At 43.5% G+C, this 20,643-nt stretch overlaps 2 protein-coding genes across 3 annotated transcripts in view; one reads left to right on the top strand and one right to left on the bottom strand.

Annotated features, from left to right (window-relative positions):
• GDPD4 (glycerophosphodiester phosphodiesterase domain containing 4) overlaps window positions 1–8,698 on the top strand; it is a 73,024-nt gene extending 64,326 nt beyond the window's left edge. Inside the window, exons 11-13 of the mRNA XM_045578147.1 lie at window positions 6,037–6,184; window positions 7,668–7,750; window positions 8,605–8,698. Of these exons, the coding sequence (XP_045434103.1) occupies window positions 6,037–6,184; window positions 7,668–7,750; window positions 8,605–8,698 (325 nt within the window). The remainder of the gene's footprint in view (window positions 1–6,036; window positions 6,185–7,667; window positions 7,751–8,604) is intronic.
• A 6,616-nt stretch (window positions 8,699–15,314) lies between these two features.
• The window catches only part of MYO7A (myosin VIIA), an 82,970-nt gene continuing 77,641 nt past the window's right edge, over window positions 15,315–20,643 (bottom strand). For both annotated transcript variants that reach the window (XM_045577413.1, XM_036428526.2), the window contains exons 46-49: window positions 20,366–20,482; window positions 19,802–19,885; window positions 18,757–18,876; window positions 15,315–18,202 (exon numbers count right to left, since the gene is read on the bottom strand). In XM_045577413.1, the coding sequence (XP_045433369.1) occupies window positions 18,113–18,202; window positions 18,757–18,876; window positions 19,802–19,885; window positions 20,366–20,482 (411 nt within the window). In that variant the 3' untranslated portion in view covers window positions 15,315–18,112. The remainder of the gene's footprint in view (window positions 18,203–18,756; window positions 18,877–19,801; window positions 19,886–20,365; window positions 20,483–20,643) is intronic.

The raw sequence follows: 20,643 nt of genomic DNA, 5'->3' as shown, positions 1-20,643 counted from the left end.
TTCAAAATTTATGATCAGATATGTATTGTGGACCCCTTGTATGTGACAGGTCACTTCTGCATTGGTGCTTTTGAAATTCTATTTTTATCTTTTGTCTTTTGAAAGTTTGTTTAAAATGTGTCTCTGTGTGGATCTCTGAATTCAACTTAGTTGGAATTCATTGAATTTCTTAAATGTTTATAATCATGTCTTTCATTTAAACTATTATTTCTTTAGATATTTGCTCTTTTCTCTCTTCTCCTTCAGAGACTATAACAATTCATGTATTGGTCCATTTAATGATGTACAACAGATCTTGCAGACTCTGCTCACTTTAATTTTTTTTCAGTCTCATTAACTTCTATTGCCCTGTTATAAAATTCACTGATTCTTTATTCTGACTGCTTATATTTGTCTTTGAATGCTAATAGTCAAGTTTTTATTTTAATTACTGTATTTTCAGCTCCAGGATTTACTTTTGGTTTCTTTTTAGTTTTTTTGTCCTTTTATTAATATTTTTATTTTATCTTTTTTTTTTTTTTTTTTTTATTTTTTTTTTTTTTTACTTTATCCACATCTTCTTTAGTTTTTTAAATTATCTTTAAGATGGTTGTTTTAAAGTCATTGTCTAATATATCTGCCATCAACTCCTTTAAAAAAAATAGATTTTATTGATTTTTTTATAGAGAGGAAAGGAGAGGAATAGAGAGCTAGAAACATTGATGAGAGAGAAACATCAATCAGCTGCCTCCTGCACACCTACTACTGGGAATGTGCCCACAACCAAGGTACATGCTCTTGATCGGAATCGAACCTGGGACCTTTCAGTGTGCAGGCTGACACTCTATCCACTGAGCCAAACTGGTTAGGGCATCAACTCTTTTTAGGGCCAGTTTCTACTGATTTTTTTTTGTCCTTGAATAGACCCTACTTTATTTTATTTTTATTTAATATATTTTTATTGATTTCAGAGAAAGGGAGAGAAAGATAGAAACATCAGTGATGAGAGAGAATCATTGATTGGCTGCCTCCTGCACACCCCACCCTGGGGGTAGAGCCCATAACCCAGGCATGTGCCCTTACTGGGAATTGAACTGGGACCTTCTGGTTCATAGGTTGACATTCAACCACTGAGCAACACCATCTGGGCTGGACCCTACTTTCTTGTTTCTTTGTATGTTTGTGATTTTTTTTTAAAAAATAAAACATTTGCCGAGACCAGTTTGGCTCAGTGGATAGAGCATCGGCCTGCGGACTGAAAGGTCCCGGGTTCGATTCTGGTCAAGGGCATGTACATTGGTTGCGGGCGCATCTCCGGTGGGGGGTGTGCAGGAGGCGGCTAGTCAATGTTTTTCTCTCATCGATGTTTCTAGCTCTCTATCTCTCTCCCTTCCTCTCTGTAAAAAATCAATAAAATATAGATTTAAAAAAAATAAAAATAAAAATAAAACATTTGAATCTAATAATCTGGTAACTCCAGATTCTCCCCCTTCCTTAGGTTCTCCCCCTTCCTCAGGGTTTCTGTTTTTCGTTATGTACACATTCGTTTGTTGATTGGTTGTCTGTGCCAAGGGTCAGCCTAGGTATAAACTTTAAGTCTTCTCCGGTTTCTTCTATGCCTTCCTCTGGACATACACAGTCACTTCCTAATTTTCCCTATATATACAGTTGCTTTTGAATGCCCTAGTATTACATATCTGGGTTCCAAAACCAGAAAAAGAGAAAAATGAAATGTGGGGAAGAAAGATCACTGGTCCTGTAAATCCCCTGAAAGTCACCTTGGCTGGAAGGGAAAAGGTTTGCAACAGTGGAGGGAGGGAGGTGCAACAACTAGGGCTTCTCTCTTCTCTGTCACACATCTCTCATCAGAAGCATCAATCAGTGATCGTTATCACAGACCTGCCCACCTTGGCTGCTGCTGGAACTTGTGCGTAGCTGTCTGCGGTGAGTCTAGGGCAGTGGTGGGCAAATTCATTAGTCACCAGAGCCAAATAACAACAGTACGATGATTGAAATTTCTTTTGAGAGCCAAATTTTTTAAACATAAACTTCTTCTAATGCCACTTCTTCAAAATAGACTCGCCCAGGCTGTGGTATTTGGTGGAAGAGCCACACTCAAGGGGCCAAAGAGCTGCATGTGGCTCAAGAGCCGCAGTTTGCTGACCACAGATCTAGAGTATGGGGGAATGGGTAACTGCCAATGTGCTAAGTGATTAAATTAATCAAAGTTGATAATTTACCATCCAAATCTTCCTCTGGAAGATGCAAGCCTTCAGTAGACTGTACAGTAAGAGATTCTGCCAACACAGTTATTGTCTAGTTGGGGAGACAGGTTCCTGGTGCTTCCTTCTGTGCCATCTTCACAGAATCCCTTCCTGTGTACACAAGTTTTTATTTCTATGGATAAATGCCCAAGAATATAATTTCACGGGTGTGGTAATTCTTTAGTTTTAAAAGAAACTCAAACTTTTTTCAAAGGGTCTATATCATTTACATTCCTACCAGCAATGTCTGATGCTCCTGAGTCTCTGCATCCTTGCTGATATTTGGCATTACCACTAATTATTATTGTAGCCTTTCTGATAAGTGTGTAGTGAAGTGTGTACTCATCATGGTTTAATTTCTATTCTCTGATGGTTTATGAACATCTTATCATGTGCCTATTGGCCACTGATATATCCTCTTCTTTCTCTTCATATCTTTTCTAATTGATTGCTTGATTTTTGTTTTGTTTTTACTTTTGAGAGTTCTTTTATGTATTATAGATACTGATCCTTTGTTGGATATGTGGTTTGCAAATATTTTGCCCAAGCCTGTGCCTCGTCTGAGATCCTCTCAACAGGGTTTTCAACGGAGCAAAACATTGTAAATTTTGATGATGCAATTCATTTTTCCCTTTTATGGATCATATTTTAAATGTCAAGTCTGAGGACTATTTGTCTAGCCTGTAGATATCAAAGGTTTTCTCCTGTTTTTTTCCCCCTGAAAGTTTTATATTTTTTATACTTAAGACTGTTATCCATTTTGAGTTAATTTTTATATAAATTGTGTGGTTAGGTCAAGGTTCTTTCTTTCTGCCTATGCTTGTCCAATTGCTCTAGCACCACTAAAAAAACACACCTCGTTATTTCATTGAATTACTTTTTCATCTTTATTAAAGATCATTTGGGCAAATTTGGGTGGGTTTATTTCTGGGTATTAAACTATGTTCCACTGAACTGTGTGTTTATCCCTTCTCTAATACATATCCTCTTAATTACTATAGCTCTGTAGTAACCTTTAATTTTGGGTAGAGTGATTCTCTTTCCATTTATTATCTTCTTTTCAAGATAATTTTAGCTACTTGGAGGTTGTGCCTTTACATATAAATTTCAGAACCAACTGCCCAAATTGTATTAAAAAAAACCTTGTTGGGATTTTGATGGCAATTGCATTAAGTCTGTGGATCAATTTGAGAATTGACATCTTTATGATGTTGAGTCTTTCAATCCATGAATACGTCTCTCCATTTATTTAAATATGCTTTGATTACTTTCATCAATATTTTATAGTTTTCAGCTTAGAGATCCTGTCCTTACTTTGTTAAGATAACTAATTATTTAATTTTCTTTGGAATGATTATTAATGGTACTGTGTTTTTAATTTGAGTTTCTATCTGTTCATTATTACCAAAAGAAAATGTGATTGGGGTTTTTTTTTTGTGTTGGTTTCGAAAGAAATAAAAAGTAGCTTTTAACTACTATTTTCTTCTATTTTTTTTATTTATCTTTAGGTGATATGTAGAATTGTCTTAGACACATATTGGGTAATAATTAATAAATATCCCTGCAAAGGTGGTGGTATTGTTTTTATTTTACAGAACTTGCCGTATGACAGAGGTGAGATTCAGACCCAGGCTGTGTGGAGTTGTTTTCAATGTGCTATACATGGTGTATTTTCTGAGAAGTTTAATCCCTGAAAATGACAACCTGATTAAAATTACTATATATTTCTCTAGTTAGTTTCTTCCTGTTTCTGAAGACAGTGCACAAGTATCTACTGGCATTTACTGTATTGGGGAAAATTGAGTTTCATTCCCTCTATTCAATGTTTATAAAATATCTTTATATTTGAGATTTAAATATTAACCAAATTGGAATTCATTTATTCGTTCCTTCAATTACTGTTTATGAAGGCAAGTCTTATGCTAGGTCCTAGATATACAAAGATGAATAAGATACTGTCTCTGCCTTTAATTTGCTTTTACACTCAAGTAAAGAAGACCCATAAGAGAGCAGGTGGTAAATGTTCTGATGGAAGTAAGTATAGCTGCTACCCAATAGTGTGCTGGAATTGACTCATATCAGCTTTGGGGAGCCTATTAAACTAGAGGCTCAGTACATGAAATTTGTACATGGGGGAGGGGGTAAGGGGGAGGGAGGCCCTCAGCCCAGCCTGCGCCCTCTCCAATCTGGGACCCCTTGAAGGATGTCCTACTGCCAATTTACAGGGATCGGGCCTAAACTGGCATCCCTCTTAGAATCTGGGACTGCTGGCTCCTAACCACTCACCTGCCTGCCTGCCTGCCTGATTGCCCATCACCACTCTGTCTATTGACCTGCTCAGTCCAAACTGCCCCACCCCTGCTGTCCTGATCACCTCCAGCTGACCCCACTGATGGCCTGTTCGCTCCCAACTAGCGCCCGTGCTGGTCTGCTTACCCTCAATGGCCCTGCCCCCACTAGCCTGATCATCTACAACTACCCTCCCCTCTTGGCCTCTAACCACCTCTACCTCGGCCCCACCACCGTGGCTTTGTCTAGAAGAACATCCAGAAGATCTCCCGGAAAGTCTCCCAGTCTAATTAGCATATTATCCTTTGGCCTGGTGCACAGGAGGGGGTCCACTGGTTTGCCCTGAAGGGTGTCCCAGGTCAGTGTGGGGGTTCCTTTGGGGTGTGGGGTGGCCTGGGTGAGGGGCCTGTGGTGGTTTGCAGACCGGCCATGCCCCCATGGGATGAGGGTTCCCTCTGGGGGAGCATGGTCAGCCTGGGTGAGGGGCTGATGGCTGTTTGCAGGCTGGTCAAGCCCCTCCAGTGTGAACCGTCACCCCATGGGGGAGTGGCCAGCCTGGGTGAGGGGCTGAGGGGTGTTTTCAGTTTGGCCACCCCCCCCTAGCGATCCAGGCTCCCAGTCCCTCCTTTTTTCTTTTCTTTTTTCAATGCTTCCTTAAATGGAGGCCAAGGTGGGCTGGAAGCAGGTATCTGGGATTTATCTTCAATAATTGAAACTTTGTAGCCTTGAGCTGAGGCCAGGACCAGCTAAGGTGAGTGAGAAGCTTGGCTTTCTCCATCGCCGGGACAACCCAAGCCTCCTGCTCAGTCCAGCTCCATGTCCACCGCCATCTTTGTTGGAGTAATTTGCATACTTGCTCTTAATTGGCTGGTGAGTGGCAGAGTGATGGTCAATTTGCATGTGTCTCTTTTATTCATGTAGATATTCAGAAACTCTGCAAACTTGTTTTTATCAGTGGTATTTTGAAATTGGCTATGGTTGAGTATTTACACCATAGAAATTAGCAAATACTGCAAATAGGACTTTTCCCTTTCTTTGCTTTCCCTTACGCCAGTGGTCAGCAAACTGCAGCTCGTGAGCCACAACATGTAGTTCTTTGGCCTCTTGAGTGTGGCTCTTCCACAAAATACCATGTGCGGGCGAGCATGTACAGCGCGATTGAAACTTCATGAGCAGAAGTTGGTTTTCAGCTCTCAAAAGAAATTTCAATCGTTGTACTGTTGATATTTGGCTCTATTGACTAATGAGCTTGCCGACCACTGCCTTAGTCCAACCAGTTTACTAACATACCACTGTTGGTGCAGAAGTAGAGGTTTTGAATCCATTCCTTTATATCTCATTCCTACCGGAGCCCGTTCTTCATGTCATATCATAAGTTGTTTCAGGACCAGCTGCTTCTGGTAATTTAAGCAGCAGCTTTTCACAAACCTGGTAGCTTTTCCCTTTTTAGATGATGAGGGGAAGATTAAATCTAAATCTCCTATGAATTCTGTTTTTGTTCCAGTGATTATAAAGCAGCTAACTTCATCATCAACTTATATATCATCAATGAGCCTTGGCTCTTCTCACTGGCCTGGTGCTCCAGGATTAACTCGGTGACCACAGACAACATTGAGCTCCTGAGGCAGATAAATTACCCATACTACTCCATGGTGAGCTGACTTTTCAGATTGTTCTTCCAAGGCTGGTATAGTAGGATTTCATATCCCCTACCCACCTGTACATCGCCCACTGTGTAGTTGCCTGGGGAGCTACTTAAAAGCAGAAACATCTATGATTTTGGAGCTGTAGCTTTCTTCTTTCTATCACACAGATCCTACAGTGAACTTGGAAATGTCCTATTGACCAAAGAAAATTACATGGTCAATTCCAGATTCAAGGTGAATGAGGGCAGAAACAGACTTCACCTCTTGTTGGGGAGGAATAGCAAAGTCACATTGTATACTTTTATTTTCACTAGATTTTACAGATTGAAGTAACATTTTATTATACTGCATAATTAAAACAAATAACTGTTCTAAGCCATTTGAGGCACAAGAACAACTTATTCTTGGTTTTGCTTGGTGATGCTCATGGGGTGGGCATCCTGGAGTAGGCCAGTGCATCAGTCAGTCCGGTTTCCAGAAGGTGTTAAGAGCCTTAGTTTAGTGGAAGTTAGTTAAGAGCTTCTACTACACTTGTCTAGGGCTGGTGTGAAAATTAGATGTGAAAATATCCTTAAAGTGCTTAGAATACTTCCTTAGCTCCTGTAAATGTTCACTAATTGTTAGTTGTTGTTGTTATTATCATGATCATTAGTGTTTTTTATTAATATCATTATTCAGTCAAAGGAAAGACCTTGAGATAGGTTGGGGAATGGCCTAAGAAAGAATAAAAAGTGCCAGCCCCAGCAGCATGAAGTAAAATTGGAGGGGGAACATGGAGGAAGAAAGGGAGGATCAAACCAGGGAATTAGAAAACTCACACAAGAGGCCCCAGGAGCTGGAGTTGTAGCATGAGGTGATTCAGGCAAGGAGTGTGGAGCAGGGGACATGTTAGGTAAGGACGAATTATAATTTCAACCTTACTTGAAGCATCGTGATATAGAACAAAGATCCCTAACTGCTGGCTCACAGACGAGGTGCTTCAGTATCATCTGGGAACTTGATAAAAATGCAGGAGTTCTAATTGCTGAGGTCTGTAGGGAGACCCAGGAACCGGTATACTGAAAGCTGCCCAGGTGGATTTGGATGCACAGCCAGGCTTGAGAAGCCGTGCCATGGAAACACAGAGAGCTGGGACATGGACTACGGTCCTAGGTCCAGAGCCCACTTGCCATGTGATTTCTCTGGGACTCCCTCAGGCCTCTGTGTTGCATGTCAAGGGAAATGAAGAGTGTGAAGTTTCATCCCTTGTAGAGCCACTCCCCACTTGGAAGGGTGATTGTTAGGATAGCAGCAGGTAGTGTGTGTGTGTGTGTGTGTGTGTGTGTGTGTGTGTGTGTGTGTGTGAGAGATCACCAATCAAACAGCTTCCTTCTGGTTTGTTCCCCTCCACTCCATCCCCAGCCCTGACAGCAGAGCCAGGGGCTTGGCCCATCTGACCTAAAATCCCTTCCAACAGTTCGTGGACTGTAGTTTGTTTTCTTCTTTGCAGACACCTAAGTACTATGTGTTCCTGTGGGTTCTCCTGGATTGTGTTTCTGCAGTTTTCATTATCGCCATATTTTATTTTCATTGGTAAGCATATGTTTGTGATTTTAAATGAATTTTCCCCAAAATGAAAGTACAAATGGTTCCTTTGAGAAGTTGAGCAAAAACAAACAAAACAAAACAAAAAAAACAGTTAACATTTTTCCTAAAATCCATCTCTCATGGGAAGTTCTCAGGAAGACAGAGTTAGTAATCTGAACCCTTCATTTCTTCTCATGTTGCCTGTAGCTCATCACAGTCCTTCCTCCTCTTCAGCATAAGACAATATTCTAGGGATAAGGACTGTCACTGATGCTCAGTGACCACAGATTCAGTGTGGATCACTTGGGAGAGGACGGAGCTGAAGGTTGTCACGAACAAGTGCCTCCATCTTCCCACCTTCCACAAAGCTGGACATAGCAGGACGCTGTGTTAACAGCAAGTTCACAAACCTGAAAGCCTGGGTTTTAGCCCTGGGTTTTCCCCTTAGTTGCAGGGTGACCCTGGGAAAATCATTGTCCTTTTCTAGACCATAGTCTTCATCTAAGAAAATGGCATGCCAGAATCCATGCAGGGATAGTGCTACATGGTTACAAGTTTCAAGGTGAGAGGAAATATCCAACTAGAAGAATTTTAGCTAGAGGAGACCAAGGTTTTATAGACCTAATCATGCCAACCATTTCTTATTTGTGAGTTACCCTTCAAAGGGAAAACTACAAATCCTCTGCTGAAGTGAGAATTTTACTGGATAATATTTCTTTTCTGGCTACTGCCTTGGATTATTATTCTTTTTTGACTACTGCCTTGGGTTATTGTGATTTTTGGCCACTACCTTGGAATATTGTTATTTTTGGATTATTATATTGTTATCCAAGATTCATGGATAGTCTGCTTCCTTCCAGGTGGAAAGAGGACCTAAGAGAACAAGTCTTCGAAAGAACCAGCAGTTACACAGGTAAAGTTGGGGGCCTACCTCACTGCTACCCATTACTCTAGAGTAGGGGTGTCGAACTCAATCAGAGAAGGGGCCAAAATCTAAAATCCAGCCTAAATCGCGGGCCGAATGGTTTACTGAACAGTCATAAACTGTCATTGTGATGGAAACACAGCGGAGTGCAGTGATGACAGCGCGGTGCGGGCCACATTGCAAGGCCTGGCAGGGCGGATTAGGCCTGTGGGCCTTGTGTTTGACACATGTGCTCTAGAGAATGTGGGGTCTGCTTTTCATGTCACGACAAATGCTGAGGGAGTCAGATATGGAGGGGTGGGGACCAGGGAAAATTGAGAAGTGTAGCTGGGCACAGATTCTGGAGGGCCCTTGACATCGGGCGCATTTTGGGCTTCATTCTCTTAAGCAGAGACCCCATAGGAGATGTTGAACATGGTATTTTTTATTTCTTCAAAACTTTATTCATCACACAGTTCTTGAGTTCTCACTTTGTGCCAAACACCCTGCGAAGGGCTGAAGATAATTGAAAAAAATGGAGGTTGACTCCAGAGAGCAGAGGGTTGGCCCACAGAGAACAGTGAGGAAGCAGACAAAAGTAGAGCTATTGACACCAATAGTGGGTAATGTGTGTTGGGAAGTGGGGTGGGGTAACACCACAGAGATCCTGAAATGATGGACTAGCAGGCGTCTTCAAACTACGGCTCGCAGAGGAGTCTGATCCGGCCCGCCAGGTTTTTTGGGCAGTGAGCGCAGCCAAGGTGTTACAGTAGGAATTAGTAGTTCATATAGTCCGGCCCTCCAGCTCTCTGAGGGACTGTGATCTGGCCCCCACTTTAAAAAGTTTGAGGACCCCTGGACTAGAGTCTCAGCTCAGCATATAAGCAGTCAGGAGATGGCAAATGAGTTTCAAACAAGGGAGCAATATGCTAGGTTTCTGTGTAGAAGGGATGGAATAACGGAGTAATTTATTAAATATTAAGCGGAACTCAGGTGCTGAGGAAGGGAGATAGATCCAGTAAGAGAAGGGGAAGCTAGATTTAACTTTCAAAAGGTTGTGGCGATAATCACATGGTTACTGCTTTGGGAAGCCAGTTCAGTGTCAAAAGGAAAACCAACTAGAAGGCAGAGGACTGTGCAGTACCTGATACTATTTTCTTTCACAGTTTCTGGAACCTTAAGTAAAACAGTCACAAAATCACGAATTAATTTAATATCTTGGGGATGGTGGTGAAGCTCCTGAGATGCTATACACCAGTGGTAGATGATTGAAAAAGAGTCAGGAATAGATCCACAGGGACTCTAAAAAAAACACGTTTAGAAATTTGAATAAATTAAATGGAAGCCATTTATACGTGAAACTGAAGGTTCAAACCAAGATTGTCCAAATCTCTTGAGGGGAAGAGAATCCTCAAGTAACTCTGAGTTACATGAATCTTAAGACGATCACTCTACTGGCTGTTAAGAAGTCTGAGGGCTGTATTCTAGATACCTTCTGATTGTCAGTAGTTGCATGAATAAACTAAAGCTGCCATAACAAAATATCATAGGCTGGTGGCTTAAGCAACGAAAGTTTATTTTCTCACACTTATGTAGGCTAGAACTTCAAGACCAGTGTGTCACCAGGTTTGGTTTCTTCTGAGCCCCTGGCCTTGGCTTGCAGATAGCCACCTTCTTGCTGTGTCCTCACACAGTCTTTCCTCTGTGCGCACACACACATCTTTAGTGCTTCTACTTGTCTCCAAATTCTCTCTTCTTCAGGCAGATTGGATTATTGCCCACCTTCATGGCCTTATTTTAATAAACTCTTTAAAGGCTTTATCTCCAAGTATAGTTTAGATTTTGAGGCACTGGGGTTAAGGCTTCAACATGTGAATTGGGGGGCACACAATTCAGCCCATAATTAACGGAGACAAAAAAAAATGAAAAGAAGTGAGGAAATCATGGATGGGAGAGATTTTGAAGGAAAATTTGAAGATATGTATACACTGAATGAAGTGGCTATAATGCCTTAGAAAAAGTACTCAGTTAACTTGATACCAACACCCTTCATGTGAAAATGATAAAAGGTGAATAGAAAATAAGTTGAATATTTCAGTTTAAGAGTTTTTAGTTGCCTATTGCATAAAACAATTTTGTCTGACCTAAGCAGAAAGAAAAGGTATCAAAAGGCTGTTTGAGTACTTAAAAAAACACAAAAACAAAAAAAAACACAAAAACAAAAACAAGCTAGAATGCTTAAAACCAAGTTTAGAATCCTGGAAGACTAGACAGAACCCAAAACCTCAGTCTAGATCCATTCAGGTTGAGGAGAATAGAGCCCCCAATACTAACCACATGTCACACCTTACGCACCAGCGGGATGGGCATGTGTGGCTGCTGCCACCAGGAGATATTCAGCACCTTCCTAGATTTAGGATACATTTTTCAGCACTTTAAAGAAGTCAGTCCTTTGTCTTCTGTCTTCTATAGTTTCTTTTCCTTTTTGGTTAATCCTCACCTGAGGCTATTTTCCCATTGGTTTTAGAGGGAATGGAAGACAGAGGGAGAGACAGAAACATCTCTGTGAGAGAAACACACCAGTTGGTTGCCTCTTGTCTGAGTCCCAACTAGGGCCCTGGCTGGGGAGGAGCCTGCAACCGAGGTATATGCTCTTGACTAGAATCGAACCCGAGGCCTTTCAGTTTGTAGGCCGATACTCTGTCCACTGAGCCAAACCAGATAGGGCTTACTAATATATAGATTCTTACGAAAAGTCTTCCAAGATAAAAATAGCTTTTTCATTTTCTTATCTTTGTTCCTCTACTTCTAATATGTCTTTTTTCTCTGACTGATATTTAAAATTTTTATCTTTATTGTTGCAAGTATTAGAGATGTCCCCTTCTGATTGCCTTTTATAGTATTTCTTTTGTTAGTGGTTTTCAGTAATTTAATTATGGGCCAGGAATTTAGGCATGGGTTAGCTGGGTAGTACTCTGTTTAGAGTCTCATCAGGCTAAAATCAAGGAGTTGGCCTGGCTGAGACTTAAGAGTACTCTTTCATTCTTACTGTTTTTTGGCAGAATTTAGTTCCTTAGAATTGTAGGGCTGTAACTGTCCCTGTTTTCTTGATCACTGATGACAGGGTTTTTTCCTGAGCTCCTGGAGTTCACCTTCAGGTCCTAGTCATAGGGCCCTGTCACAACATAGCAGCTTACTTTTTCAAAGTTAGCAGAATAATATATCTCATAGCAGATGGAGTCATAAAAAGAACAAAGGAAGCAAAATAACAGGGGGGAGGGAAGACAATTTGAAACACGTAGTCATAAATGCAGCCATTTTATTAATTACATTGAATATAAATGGATCAAATACTAAAAGTAGAGCTTGTCAAATAGAAAAAAAGCAAGTCCCAACCATATGTGGTCTACAAAAGAAATACTTAAGACACAAATAGATTCAAAGTAAAAGGATGGGGAAAATGATATATCATGCCTAAGCGACTGTTAGGACTAGTCGGTCAGCTGAATGACCGGTTGCTATGACATGCACTGACCACCGGGGGGGGGGGGGCAGACGTTCAATGCAGGAGTTGCCCCCTGGTGGTCAGTGTGCTCCCACAGCCATCCTCCCATGGCTGGCCAACCTCCCACAGTCCCTCCCTGATCAGGGTTCATGATCAGATAATCAGCCCTGATTGTTGGCCAGGCTGAGGGACCCCACCTGTGCAGGAATTTGTGTACCGGGCCTCTAGTAAGAAATACCAGGAAAAAAAATAGACTTCAAAACATGGAACATTACTAGAAACAAAGATTTCATAATGATGAAAAGGTCAGTATATCAGGAAGCCATTATAAATAAAATGGTGTATGCATTTAATATCAGAGCTTCAAACCACATGACACAAAAAGTGAAAGAGAAATCATAGTTGGAAATTTTATAAGTAGTCTTTCAGAACTTGAAATAAATAAGCACACACAAAAAAAATCAGAAGGGTTTTAAAAATCAACAATTTCAGTCACATTGATATAAAACAAAATTCTCAACTAGAAGAATATACCATATTTTCAAATGTACATGACATATTAACCAAAATAGACCAGATGAAAAGCCATAAAACATGTCTCAAATAAATTTCAAAAGATTTGGATCTTAAATAGTATATTCTGGTACCACAACAAAGTTAAAAACAAATATTAATAAAATATCAAGATTAGCCTCTAAATATTGGAAATTAATGTATTTTTTAACATTCCTTTGATTTAGGAGTAAATCACAAGGGAACTTATCATAGATATTACATATTTTTAAGTAATTGATAATGAATATACAATAGCAGGACATACAGGAAAATTTAAAAGTTAGAAGGAAGAAAGGTTTAATATTGATTAAGTTTCTACCTTAAGGATCTATAAAAAGAGTATATTTTTCCTAAGTAAAAGAAAGGAAATTCTAAATATAGCAGCAATCAATAAAATAGGAAAGATCCAAAGGAAATGAAAAACAAAAACAGTGCAAAGTTAGTCCTTTGAAAAGTTTAATAATATTGATAAACTCATCAAGATGTGTGTGGGGGGGAAGGGGGAGAGGGAGGGAGAGGAAGAGGTTGCCAATATAATGAATGATGAATAAAAGAGTATATCCCTAGATCCTAGCCATAAAAAGGAAAATTATGAACATTTTTATGTCATTAAATTTGACAACCAAAATGAAGGGAACAATTCCTTAAAATATAGCTTATCAGACCCGACAGAAAAAGAAATAGAAATTTGTAATAACCCACTATCAAAATCAAATTCATATATCAAAAACTTCAACAGAAAGAAAAGTTTGGTCCCAAAGAGTTTCACTGGTTATTCAGATATTTAAGAAATATACTAATAGCTGATATTTAAGGCCATAAAAAGTCCTTATATAAAACTTCACAAAGATATTACAAGAACAAAATTTACAGATCAATATCATCTACAAATTTAGACATAAAAATTCTTAACAAAATACTAGCAAAATTGAATTAATCAAGTAAACAGGATAATACATCAAGTAAGTTTTACACCAGTAATGCAGGATGGATATATCACTTAAAAACTAATCACTATAATCCCATATTAAAATAAAATGGAAAAGCATATTTGACAAAAGCATATTTGCCGAAACCGGTTTGGCTCAGTGGTAGAGCATCAGTCTGCGGACTGGAAGGTCCCAGGTTTGATTCTAGTCAGGGGCATATGTGTTGGTTGCGGGCACATCCCCATAGGGGTTGTGCAGGAGGCAGCTGGTCGGTGTTTCTCTCTCATCAACGTTTATGGCTCTCTATCTCCCTTCCTCTCTGTGAAAAATCAATAAAATATACCGTATTTTCTGGCGTATAAGACGACCCACTAATTTTACAGTTAAAACATTGGTTTAGGCCTATATTCGCTGTACAAGACTACGCCCCACTTCCGAGGTAACACCAGTTCTTTTTACTAGAACACAGTGTAGCTTCGGTATTATACAGAAATTAATTATACAGAACATGTATAATTTGCATGCATAAAAAGCCTGCTCAGATTGGCCAGAGTCAGAGAGGCGGTCTATTAAAAAAAGAACTGGTGTTGCCTCGGAAGTGGGGGGTAGTCTTATACAGCGAATATAGGCCTAAACCTATGTTTTAACTGTAAAATTAGTAGGTCGTCTTATACGCCTGAAAATACGGTATTTAAAAAAAAAAAAAAAAAAGTCAACATCCCTTTATAATATTTGGGCAAACTAGAAATAGGGATTAAACTTCCTCAATCTGATAAAATATATTTACAAAAAGCCTACTGCCGATATTTTTAATGAGGAAGCAATGAATTTTATCCCTGTAAGATCAGAAATAAGGCAAGGATGTCTGCTCTCACAACTTCTATTCAGCATTGTGCTGTAAAGCATAGCCAGTTTAATAAGATAAATGACAGCTATAAAGGAATAAATAAAACTTCTGGTTTGCAGATATAATTAATTGAACTCTAAGGAATCAAACATATTGAAAATAATAAGTGGGTTATTGAAAATAATAAATGGGTTAAGGATATAAAGTCAATATACAGAGAAATTAATTGTAAGTCTTTATATTACCAATGAGTAACTGGTACATTTTTAAAAATCTAAATACCATTTATAACAACATAAAACCTGAAAACTACGAATGTTTGCTGAGAGAAAGACCCAAATAAATAGAGCAATACACCACATTCATGAATTAGAAAACCTAATATCCAAGGTATTTGTTGTTCTAAAATTCAGTTAACCTACAAATTCTACTCAAGAACAATAAAAAATCCCCTTCCTTCTGATTGAAGATGAAGCTCATGTGTACAGCTATTTCTTCAAGATTAAAATTACATTCACGGTAAAAAAAATAACCAAGTTCTGGGCTTACCACTTTGGATTCTCACTTACTCCTAGATTTTGGCTCCACAGTTCCTCCCTTATTGTAAATTTTTATATAATTTAACATATTTTCTTGGTTCTGTATATTATCCAATTTTTAATTTGTCTTTGGTAAGCGTCAAATTCCCAGCTCCGTTGCTAGAAGAAATCTCCACCTTCTATTTTTTCTATTAGTCAGCTAAATAAAAATTATTTTTTGAGTACTTAACTATGTGACAACACTGTGTATCTAGTGGCAAGCAAGACAAAGTCTCAGACCATAAAAAGCTCCTAATAGAGGAGTGTTCATTATCTTTTTTTCTTGTGTTCATTTTTTAAAGCAATGATTGTGAAGTGCATGAACTTTAAGAGAATGTTACTTTCTGTCTTCTGAGGGCTTCCCTAGGGAGCGGGGACCTCACACAATACACTCTTCAGTTCCAGCGGCATGCTGAATTGAATGAGCATGATAAAGTTTGCACAAAGTCTGGGATAGGGAGAACTTGGGGGAAAGAACCTGAGATGGTAAGTGAGAGACTAACATTTTAAATATAACAAGGATTTCACTACATGACCTACAAGGATTGGAGAAGTGACATTTGAGAGCTCTGTGTGTTGTCTTTTCTATCCCACAGATACTGGAAGTAGGAGATTGGAAAGGAGACCAAGTGAGAAAATAGAAGATTTTGTTGTAACCATGCCGCCACCTTCCCAAGTTGGGGAAAACCCTGAGCCTCCAGCAGCCCCTCCTGAGGTTTAAGATAAAAGACATTGAACCATAGTCAGTCCAGGAAGCAACCACACCTGCTACAGATGGCCTTAGACAACTGGTGCCCACCGAGGCGGCTTTTGAATCCACCCCAGCACTACCTAGGAGGCCAACAGAGAGGCCACCCTCCAAACTGCAGTGCCAGGCAAAGGAACCAGCAGTTTCCTCCATAGATGTTCCTTACCCTGAAACACAACCCAAAGAGACTCCCACAATTCAATACTCCCAAGAATCGGTTCTGCAACATTTTCCACCACATCCAACATGTCCCCCTCTGGCTCTCTTCAAAGAATTAGCCACATCTTGCCCCCTTCTAGTCCTCCTCCTCTGTGCCTAAGGGTGGTGATGCTGGGGAGTGGTCAGGAAAGGAGTGTGGAGAGCACTGGAAGCTCCATGAAGCTGCTATAAAGGATGCAGCTCCAGGGTTTAGGCAAGAGGGAAAACAACTGTTGTGGTCTTGGAGCTGGAGCGCATTCTTCCCTGGATGCTGCGGGGTTTTTCTCATCCTAACCCATAGTAGTCCCTGCTAATGGAGCAGCTGTGGTGAACTTCAGCATGTAAATAAAGGCAACCTTTCAGGAATGCAGAAGGTAAGTGGATTATGTATTCTTTGGACCCTTCTGTGATGGCTCGGGCTGACAAAGACGGATGCGTGCAACAGGGATGCCATCCTGAGTCAGAAAATTAAAGGTGGCCTGGGTACGTTAGGGACAAAGATTTTATCCACATGCACTCTTTGTGACCTAGTGTGAAGTGGGATGATGCTTCCTAATAGTCTGCTATTGGCTGATTCCCCAATGGAAAGATGGGCGTAATTCCATCCGCATCCAATGGCCTTTGTCCTTGAAGGGAAACTACAACTTAGAACAAGCAGGGAGCGCCTTCTGTCTGGGATCCCAATGTTAGAAGCAGTGAACTGAGTTCCATCACCTATTCACGCTGCTCTGGGCCTCAGTATCCCCATCTATACGACGGCGGTGTAGGGGCAGACCGGGCAGCTCCCTTCCCCCTGGACACCAGGGCAGCCACATGGCCGTCCCAGAAGGCAGGGCTATGATTTGGGGCCTGTTTCCACAGCCACCCCTTCCTCTCCCACAGGCTGCTGCGGAGAACAGGAATAGTACTCCCTGTGGGTCAGTTGGGCACCTAGACCCTAAACAGCTGGGTGTGTGAGGGCAAGCAGGACTTGGCTCTGCTGAAGTTTCAGGGGGACCCTGAGGCAGATCACAAACACCCACTGCGAGGGGATTCTCCCCTATTACCTCTCTAGGCATTCAGCCCGGGCACAGCCCCAAATCACACCGTCCCTGCCTGAGCCCTCAGCCCCAGACTTGCCCAGGTCATGGCCAAACTTGGTTGGTCCATCCTGGTGACAAAGTAGCATTTTACAGGCACCCACTGGGTATAGGGATTTAACCCAAAAAGACATTGTTCTTGGGGTTCTCAGTGATTTCTTAATGAACCAAGGAGATATATCTGGCAGGATTCCGGGCCACTCTGGCTCCACTGGCCCTGGTGAAGGCTCAGAAGCCAGTCCCCCCTTGACCTTCTGCCCACACTTAGGTCCTCACCTCCCAGGCTGAGGCCCAGCATTTCTCTGCTCTCTGCCCTGGTCTCAGCCAGTCCCTTTAAGTCTCTTTCAAGCACATCTTGGACACAGACACCTCTATCCCCAAGCCCAGACCAGCGTGGCCCTGTACACAGAGACCAAGGAGAGAGGTACCAGCCAACAGGGCCCTGTCCCCAGACTCTTTCCCTCCTTCCCTTCCCTCAAGAGACACTCTCGGGCCAGAAGGTGGAACACGAGCTTTATGACCTGAGTTGGTTAGGAAAGCAGGGGCTCAGCACTCACACTGCAATATAGAAAAGTGGTCCGCCTCCTCCACCCCAGCTGAGGGTCCTGGACTTACGGGACTTCAACCAGTCCAGTCCTTAGGTGTCAGAATGTTCTTGATTCAGTTGGTTTGGTCTGGCTGCTCCCAGGATGAACGAGGGTGTCCTCTTGATTCCCGGTCCCAGCGGTACACAAAGCCAAAGGAGGTCACATGGCCGGGCTGGTCTGGGATGAGAGAAGCCTGCACGGAGCACAGGCTCTTAAAGGGAAGGCCACAGCCAGGACCAAATCCTACCTGCGGGCGTCAGGGGTGGTGGAAGGGTGCTCTGCACCCCAGCAAGGCCACCTCCCTGGAAGGAGGACCGGAGTCCAAGCTGGTGCTGTCACTGGTGGCTGGCCAGCCCAGCTTCCCTGCCCGATGGCAAAGGTCTTCCCCCAGCTGCCACCTGAGGCGCAGGCACAGAGCCAGTGCCACCTCCACACTGTTCACTTGCCACTCCTGGAGCCCCGCTGTTTGCTCATGGCCGTGAGCATCTGGCTGATATAGGAAGTCAGGAGGTCATCCATCTTGTAGCCCTGGAAACAGTAGCAAGGTGATATACAGTGCAAAGAACAGGGCCAGTTCCCAGACACAGCTGCCGGGGCAGTGCAGGAGCAGAACCCTGCACAAGGCAACTCTCGGTCCACTCTGGACTCGGTCTCCCCAGCTGCACAGCGGAGGGCCTGGGATTCACCCGGGCAGATGTCTCCGGTTCTAAGCTGTATGACCCCACACGAAGGCCTAGCCTGTGGGCCCTCCATCCTGGAAGCCTACCTCCGAGAATGACTCAAGACTACACGTGAAGCTGTACCTTGGACATTGAGTCCAGGAGGCCTCATTGCTAATGGTTATATTAAACTCAGAGTTGAAGACTCAATCCCCAGGTACTAAAGGCACTCAAACAATAGTCATTGCAGGAGGTGTCTGTTCCTCGGCCCCTGATTAAGCCTCTTCCCCCAGACCTAAGCTGAGCCTCAAAATGACCTGACCTTGGCCCCAACCTGACTCTTGGTCCTGGCCCCGGGCCTGGAGAGGGGCTGAAGCTGCGGTGCAGCAGGGGCGCCCACCAGGCCCGGAAATGAGCTCTCACCAGTGACGTCTCGCAGAGCAGCTTGCTCCCGCGCACCAGGTTCCCAATGGTGATGTGGAAGTAGGTGTTGCCGCTGCTCCAGTTGGAGATCTTGGTGAAGGGGTGTGTGGTCAAGATGTCCTGTGGGGAGCAGAAAGTCTGAAGCTGCACAACCTGGGCCCTCTGGCCTCACTCCCTTCAGCTCCAGCCCACAGACACCACCCAGAGGAAGGCCTCGGGCCCTGGGAAAATGAGCAGGAGGGGGAGGCTAGCTCTGCCTGGGCGCTGGAGTGGGGGCAGGTGCCTTCCCGCTCCACGCCTTGGCTGGGACCAGCAGGCGAGACACCCAAGGGAGTCGGGAGACCGCTGGGATATGGGACTGGAAGTGGAAATGTCGGAGACCTAAAGGAACTGAAACTGGTCCTGGGTGAGAGAGTCCAGGGGAAGTCTGAGGAAAGAGACAAAAAGATGATGGTGGGGGACAAGGGTGGGCTAGAAGGGGGAAAGGAGGACGTATGTAATACTTTCAACAATAAAGATTAAAAAGAAAAGAGGACAGCACAGAACCTTGGGGACCACAGTGATATGGGCTGGATAGAGAGGAAACCCACAGATGGTCTGAGAGGAAAACCAGGCAAACGGGGCACATGGACCCGAGAGGAAGACGGGGTCACTGGCACCCACAGCGCAGCTGTCCTGTGCACGTGGTAGGGTGTGCTTCCTGCTCCCCTGGGTGAGGGCTGCTGGGCCCATAAATACGAGCATCAGTTACCCCAGCACAGCCTGCCATGCTGCCCACGCAGCCAGAGAGCATGTGGGAAGGAGACGAGTTGGTAGCGTCCAATGATGCTGAAAGGCAAGCACTAAGAGGAGTCGCCTGGTTTAGTAACAGGTGTTAGTAACTCAGCGGAGTCGTTTGGATGGAGCAGATGAGGGTCAGGAAGTAGATGGCCTCTCAAGATGTGTGGCCATGAGGACAGGTGACGTGAGGGCAGAGGCTGTGGGGGCTTTTTAAGGGGTGCAGACAGCAGCCTGCCCCTGCCTGCTCTGCCCTGTCTCTGCTCACCTTGGTCCTGGGATCGATGAGGCTGACCCCATACTTGTTGATGGCAATTAAGAGGATCTCCGGGAAGTTTGGCTCCGTAGTTTGCTAATAAAGAGAGTAGGAAACAGTCAGGTGGGGACCCAGAGCAGGAAAAGCTGTGTGCACTAGGGGCAGAATAAAGACGCTCAGCTGGGATTGAGTTGACCTGTCCTGCCAACTCCGTGCCGGGGGGCAGGGTGCCTGCAGCCCTGCCATGCCACCTTGATAAGAGCGCCCCACAGATTATCCTCCGAGATTCTGGCCTGTGTACACACCTGCTCCCCCTGCCAGGCTGGGAGATGGCATAGGGCAGGACAGCAGCGATTGTGTCCTCTGTGTCCCAGAACTGAGCCCGGGGCTCAGCACTCAGCCGGCACACCTGGCTGAGACAGTCCCAGGCTCTCCTCCTTTCCAGGGCAGGCAGCAGAGGCCGCCGCTGCTCCCCACAGTCTGGGGAGGAGTCTGTCCTCTCAGCCCCGCTCCCCATCTCCCATCTCCCTCCTCCCTCCCTCTTCCCTCCTCTCTGAGAAACTGCCCACAGCATACCTTCACCTCGAAGAAGGCTGAGCCGAAGGTGGGCCACTTGAAGATGACCTTCAGGAAGGCCAGCTTGGCCTCCTCCTTGGACTTCCCCGCGTGCTTGTTGAAGTAGGCGACGATGGACTGCAGGGGGAGGCTGGTCAGTCCCCTCCCCTCCCTCCTGCCCCATCTGCTCTGCCAGCAGCTGTCATGGGCCGTGGAGGGCCAGGCATGGGACGGGGTCCTGGAGCTGTGAGGACCTGCCTCCTTGTCCCAGTGAATGGATTCCTGCCCTTCCTTCCTCC

This window comes from Pipistrellus kuhlii, unplaced genomic scaffold (genome assembly GCF_014108245.1).
Source record: "Pipistrellus kuhlii isolate mPipKuh1 unplaced genomic scaffold, mPipKuh1.p scaffold_m20_p_9, whole genome shotgun sequence".
Lineage (NCBI taxonomy): Eukaryota > Metazoa > Chordata > Mammalia > Chiroptera > Vespertilionidae > Pipistrellus > Pipistrellus kuhlii.
The sequence above is the reverse complement of the archived record's forward strand: the minus strand, read 5'-3'. Positions and strand labels throughout refer to the sequence as shown.